Below are 7,034 nucleotides of genomic sequence, written 5' to 3'. Positions count from 1 at the left end.
ACTCCCAGAACATGTTTCCATTTTGGTTAATATTTTTCTTACACGAGTACAATGCATAATCAACATCATGAATTAGCGATTTATAAACACACTTGGTCGGGCTAATTAAACGCCTAAAGGATAAAGCCCAATATACATCTCTCTGACTTTTCTATGAAACAAATCCATCCCGTTGAATAATATCTAGACACCAAAGCCCAGTACTGAAAAGTGAAACACCTGACAATTATAAAAACAGCTACCTTTTGAGGCCTAATATAAGTACTACATATTAACTAACGGGCTTTGCGGATCTGAAAAAAAAAAAAAAAATACTTCTCGTCGCGAATTACTCGCTTCTCTCTCGAGCTTGGCTGGGGCGAACGATGGCAGGAAACCTGATTTAGGTTTGTGACTGAGAGTCTGAGAGGATCTATTTTATTTCATACCCGTTTTTTTTTTTTTTTTTTTATAAATTTCTTCTCTCTCTTCTCCCTCTTCTCCATCGCCAATAAAAAATCTTAATTGTGTCTCAGCATGAAGTAATTGGCAATTACTATCATAGTCTGTTCTCAGATTTACTGATTTGTACTAGCGCTTTGAATTGATTATGGATTAGATGAGCCTAATTAATCGATTACTTCATAAAAATAGATCGTTTATTTTAAAAATCAAGGCTAACCTGTTTAATTAAGTAAAAACACATAAACCGTTGTGCCTGATAGAAAAGAAAAAAAGCCAACTCTATTGAAATCTTTTAAGGAACCGCCACAATTATTCTGCAGTTCAATTGATTTGGAAATGACATACTCTTCTCTTTTGCAATCACCTTTGCAGTATGTTATTTTAACCATTTAATAATTGTTCAGATACTTGTGAAATTGCACATTAAACTTGCAAACAACTCAATTGAAATTTTAGAGAACGGTTCACAGTTAGTCTATAGTTTGATTGATTTTGGAAATGAGATATTCTTCTCTTTTGCAATCACCTTTGTGTTATGTTAATTAACCAGGTTATATATGTTAAGATGCTTGTGAAATTGCTCTTTGACCTGTGATCATTCATCATTTGTCTAATTGTTTTACTAAGACTCTCATATATCTATGCAGTTCATGAAATGTTTTCTGGCCACAAGGTTGATTACCCTTTTTACACACAATGGATAGCAGTGGTAATAATATGGTTGAGAACTTGTTGACATCTGATGATGTCGCTGGCACATCCGAAGGTAATATTAGAAACCAAGGATTATATATATATATATATATATATATATATATATATTTGGTTTGTCTGCTGTTTAGAAGTAACCAGGGTCTAATGAAGCCACTTAACATGCAGTTCCAGTCATTTTTGTTCTTTCCTTTGAATTTGACTTAGAAGCGTAACTTCTGTTGTTAATATTGGCTGAATTTTTTCAAATTCAACTTGGAGGTCATTTGAAACGTAAAACAGAATATTATTGTGCTATTAGGGCACCAAGATGTTTTTCTGGGGTTATTCACTATTATAGAGGGAACATAATATCGAGAAAAGGCAAAGATTGCTAGTGGGCAACCGGCTAACAAATCTAAAGGTAGCCCCAGAAATGCTCGTTGAACTTTTATTTTTGTTAGTTATGCACTGAAAATGGATAATTTGATCAACTTCATTTCTGTTTCCCCAATTCTTCTTGGTGTTCCCCCAATGGCATCCTCGATAATTGTGTTTTTTAAAGGAAAGGACTCATTCACTCAACACAAAAGAGAGAATGATTTGGGGTTACTGAAAGAAAGGTTGGCATGCATTCTGAACAAAACACAATAATTACTTGAGATCTAATTGCTTATCTCATGTTATCTTATCTGACAGATTGTTCTCGAGTGAAGGAACATAGTTATGAGCAAAGAGAAGCCCTCCCTGGAGAGCCACGCTGTATCATTTGTAGCCGTTATGGGGAGTACATTTGCGACCAGACCGACAATGACATATGTAGCTTGCAGTGCAAATCCATACTCTCTGAGCTTGCTGCTCGAAAAAATAATAAAATAGAAAGAAAACCGAAAGTTAACATTACTGCTACTGATGAATGCTTCTACGTCAGAAATGAGGGGTTAACTAATAATCAAATTGCCTCCTTGAGAATCAAAATGGGAATCTCTGTAAAGAATGGAGAGTCTGTGCCTGACCCGGTCATGTCATTTTCTTCTTGTAATCTCCCTCAAAAACTTGAGAACAATATTGAAACTGTTGGGTTTGTTATGCCAACTCCAGTGCAAATGCAAACAATCCCAGCTGCATTGAGTAACAAAAATCTTCTTGTTTCTGCCGAGACTGGTTCTGGCAAAACGGCTTCATTTCTAGTCCCGATCATATGTCGTTGCTCACAAGTGCGGTCAGAGCAATCGACGCACAACAAGAGGCCTCTTGCGATGGTGCTTGCTCCTACCAGGGAACTATGTGTGCAGGTGGAAGAACAAGCAAAGGTGCTAGGCAAAGGCCTTCCTTTCAAAACTGCACTAGTGGTTGGGGGAGATGCAATGCCTAGTCAGATATACCGTATAAAAAATGGCATAGAGTTAATTGTAGGCACACCTGGTCGTTTACTTGACCTTTTAAGAAAGCATGATGTAGACATGAGTGAGATCTTCATTTTGGTACTGGATGAGGTCGACTGCTTGCTTCAAAGAGGCTTTATAGAACAAGTCATGGAAATTGTCAAGGCACTATCACAGCCTCAGATTTTAATGTTCTCGGCCACTGTTTCAAATGATGTGGAAAGGATGGCAAGTTCAATCGCCAGCAACTTGATTCACATCTCATGTGGGAAAGCAAATGAGCCGAATAAGTCAGTTAAGCAAGTCGCCATTTGGGTCGAGTCTAACCAGAAGAAAAAGAAACTGTTTGAGATACTGTCTAGTCCTCGGCATTTCAAGCCTCCAGCAGTGATTTTTGTTGGTTCGAGGCTAGGATCAGAGCTGTTGTCAGACACTATTACTGTTAGTACTGGGTTGAAGACCATTGCAATTCATGGGGAAAAGACGATGAAGGAGAGGAGAGAAGGCATGAAAATGTTTCTGACAGGAGAGGTCCCAGTGGTGGTGTGTACAGGTGTTTTGGGGCGCGGTATGGATATGCTGGGAGTAAGGCAGGTTATAATATTTGACATGCCAAGTAGCATTGAGGAATATGTACATCAGATAGGGAGGGCTTCTTTTAAGAAGGGGGAGGAGGGAACAGCGATTGTTTTTGTCAATGGCGAGGATAAGAAACTTTTTGGTGATCTAGTGCGGATGCTCAAATCGGCAGGTGCAGCTTTGCCTCCCCAACTTTCCAGCTATATAGCTCCAACAGGTGCTTCTCACAGCACGTGTAATAAGAAGAGGAGAGTTGGACTCTAGGTTATATTCCTTTTTGCTAAAATTATGATAACTGCTGATGTTAATCTCAAATGCTTAAATGGGAGTGTTTGGTGTCTTTGAGTACTCTATCTGTATATTTGAGAAAGATTAGTTTTTCTGTGTGAAAAGTTTTTGTATCTGTATGCTAGTGATTTTAGATGGGAGTCCAATAGATTTCAGACAATTGAGTTGTTGAAACAATGGTGACCAGTTTAAAGAAGTCAAAAAGAAAAAAAATTCAAAGAATGTATAACTGTATCTGCTTTCTTGCTACTTATTGTTCCACTTGTTATTATGTTAAACAACAATATAGCACCTGCTTGGGGCAGACGGGTACATTTTTACACCAGGCTCTCCCGGCTGTTACAGTTATGTTTAATGCCCTATCCCATAACCGGATGCTTGTACCTTTGGAAGAATATGGTACCGGTACCATGGCCTGCCGGAGTGATATATATATATATATATTTTTTTAATATCTCCTCTTCCTGCTGTTTCTTTCTTTTTTTAATTTTTTAAAATTTTGGGCTGTACTGGATGCATCCCAAATGACATACAGGCTGCCCTTGTGGGCCTGTGATTATTGGGATCGGTATGGGGCCTCTTCTTCATCTTTTAGTTTTCTTTCACGTCTTTTCTTTTTCTTGCTCATCTTTCAAATTCCTTTTTCTTTGGGATCGGCTATGTTTAATGCCCTTTTTCTTTGTATCTCATGCACATGCTTTCAGTTGATGTCATGATGTGTATAGACTATAGAGGATCCGTTGTGTCCGATGTTTATCGATCTAATGGCTAATGCGATATAGAACTTTTGAACGTCAAATTGCAAGTATTTAACTATTTATGCTTTGAACTACTATAGCAAAGAAAAAATAAAGTAGATAACAGTTTTTTCTTTAACAAAAAAGGTGGTACAAGGTACCATCTGTTTCTTGCATTAAAACACCTTCAAATGTAAAATCACACTACCGCAAAAAAATACCAAAGAAAATAACAAATTAGACCCTCCAATTTATTATTGATATGGCTGTCAATGGATATCCACAATCGATCCGAATCTACACGAATGAATCCTATGATCTTCAGAATGGTCCACTTTATTTATTAAATTTGTATTTGCATCTTGCACGATCTGAATCTAAAATTCATTAAGTATTTGATAACTAATATTATTCTAATATACTAAATATGATTTTAGCTGTTTCAAACCTATATATATGCATCACGCACGCACGCTCGTTTAAAAAAAATATCATAATTAGTCATCTGAATCAGTGTTGTAAAAAATGTACGTTTAGGCCGATTAATCGGCCGATTAGTCGTTGGCGGTGACCAAACCGTCATAAAATTTTCCAACTAATCGGACGATTATTTATGAATATGCGATTATTCCTCATTAATTGCTTGACGGTACCTTGTCCGTCCGACAACCGCATACTGTTATTTACAACACTGATCTAAATTAGTTTATTTAAGTTCATCATTCAAAATTTGCATATTTATAATAAAATAACTCTATTCAATGGAGTTATGTATTTTAGACATTTTAAAGTAAACATCCGAATCGATTCAAATTCCGCTACGATAATGAATATGGATCCCTAGAATTTTTATTGAATATAGATCAACATAGAATTAATGTTATAAAATTTAATAATTTATATTTAGATTATATTAGAAAACCCCATTCGGATACTGATTCATTAATTAGCGGCTCCAATTAGTGAGATCGGTGAGCTCTCCAGGACCAGGAGAGCCTGAGGCTCTCAGGCTCTCAGCTCTTCCTTAACCTAGCCGACATCTCCTTTTGTAACGTACCTTAATTCCCTAATATAATCCTCCAGTGCATGAGATACAAGAAACATGCATGTGAATATATACCGGTCTCAGTCTACACATCATTAGATGGGTTAGATCGATATGCTTCAATTTCTCTGCATGATACGGTAGATCGACAGGCAGATAATTAAAATTGGCACGATATAAGATTTCATATCCTTAATTAATTTGTGTCCGCAGACTCTCACTTCATTAATTAAGATTCTTGTTGAATGCGTCATATAGCTAGTGAGATCCAATTATAAATGCATGCACGAAGACAATTAATTAAGTTCCCAAGTTTTATAATCATATCATATTATATACTTGAAATTAAATTAATTATCAAAATATATCCTCAGGGAGCTACGTTGCACATTGTAGACTTGTAGGCTTGTAGCTCGATCAGTTCTATGATCTCCGACTCCGCCTATCACTGTAGAGTTGTAATTTTCATTGGCATAGGTCGCATTTTAACCCGATTTTTTTATTTTTACCCAAAAATATTATTATTTTAATTAAAATACTCAGCTTTTCGCCGAAATTTTAAAAATACCCAACCTGTGGAATTTTTCCACGGGTTGAAATTTGAATTCCCACCGTGGAAAAATTCCACGGGCCAGACCCATTTTTTTTTTTTTTTTTTTTAAAACAGAAATTTGTATTTATTTTTTATTTTTTGTATTGAAATATTAGAAATATTGGATATATTTCTTTGAAAATAGATGGAATACAATATAATTTGATTTATTAGAATGACTGCAACAAATAACCCAGATCAATATTTTTCAGATCGGATTTTTCGCGGCTGTAAGAAAAATTAATATATTTCTTTATGTGTTATTGGAAAAAAATAAAAATGCTTAGATTCCGAGTTATTGATCCCGGTTCAAAAGTCACTTCTATGTAATCTAGAAAATATTATGATCTTTCTAGTACATTTAATTTATTAAAAGTTATATCTATTTTGAAAAAAAAAACAAAAACTTTAATTTATTTAATTATTATTATTTCTTTTCCTAAATTCAGTGGCAAAAAAATTTCAAAAGTTATATCCACGGCCAGATCCATATTTTTTTTTTTTAAAAACAGAAAATTTGTATTTATTTTTTATTTTTTGTATTGAAATATTAGAAATATTGGATATATTTCTTTGAAAATAGATGGAATACAATATAATTTGATTTATTAGAAAGACTGCAACAAATAACCCGGATCAATATTTTTCAGATCGGATTTTTCGCGGCTGTAAGAAAAATTAATATATTTCTTTATGTGTTATTGGAAAAAAAATAAAAATGCTTAGATTCCGAGTTATTGATCTCGGTTCAAAAGTCACTTCTATATAATCTAGAAAATATTATGATCTTTCTAGTACATTTAATTTATTAAAAGTTATATCTATTTTGAAAAAAAAAACTTTAATTTATTTAATGATTATTATTCAAAAATAATTCTCAAAATAGATAAAACTTTTAATAAATTAAATGTACTAGAAAGATCATAATATTTTCTAAATTACATAGAAGTGACTTTTGAACCGGGATCAATAACTCGGAATCTAAGCATTTTTATTTTTTTCCAATAACACATAAAGAAATATATTAATTTTTCTTACAGCCGCGAAAAATTCGATCTGAAAAATATTGATCCGGGTTATTTGTTGCAGTCTTTCTAATAAATCAAATTATATTGTATTCCATCTATTTTCAAAGAAATATATCCAATATTTCTAATATTTCAATACAAAAAATAAAAAATAAATACAAATTTCTGTTTAAAAAAAAAAAAAAAAAATGGATCTGGCCCGTGGATATAACTTTTGAATAATAATAATTAAATAAATTAAAGTTT

General features: G+C 33.8%; 1 protein-coding gene across 2 annotated transcripts; it reads left to right on the top strand.

Annotated features, from left to right (window-relative positions):
• Positions 1-296: 296 nt before the first annotated feature.
• Positions 297-3,616, top strand: LOC144571642 (P-loop containing nucleoside triphosphate hydrolases superfamily protein). Of its 2 annotated transcripts, XM_078320992.1 has the most exons (3): positions 297-386; positions 1,092-1,210; positions 1,834-3,616. In XM_078320992.1, exons 2-3 carry the CDS (start codon positions 1,141-1,143, stop codon positions 3,360-3,362), a joined length of 1,599 nt encoding a protein of 532 aa, XP_078177118.1. In that variant the 5' UTR covers positions 297-386; positions 1,092-1,140; the 3' UTR covers positions 3,363-3,616. The 2 variants fall into 2 exon arrangements, with proteins under 2 accessions (XP_078177118.1, XP_078177119.1); XM_078320993.1 differs by lacking the exons at positions 297-386; positions 1,092-1,210 and adding an exon at positions 1,381-1,558.
• The last annotated feature ends 3,418 nt before the right edge of the window (positions 3,617-7,034 follow it).

The sequence above is a fragment of the Carex rostrata genome, chromosome 19, assembly GCF_964058835.1.
Source record: "Carex rostrata chromosome 19, lpCarRost1.2, whole genome shotgun sequence".
NCBI lineage: Eukaryota > Viridiplantae > Streptophyta > Magnoliopsida > Poales > Cyperaceae > Carex > Carex rostrata.
The sequence above is the reverse complement of the archived record's forward strand: the minus strand, read 5'-3'. Positions and strand labels throughout refer to the sequence as shown.

Excerpts from the sequence above, each read along its gene's own strand:
- LOC144571642 (XM_078320992.1), top strand. The coding sequence starts at position 1,141 with ATGGATAGCAGTGGTAATAATATGGTTGAGAACTTGTTGACATCTGAT. Across the intron at positions 1,211-1,833 it reads TGTCGCTGGCACATCCGAAG|ATTGTTCTCGAGTGAAGGAA; the intron begins GTAATATTAGAA and ends CTTATCTGACAG.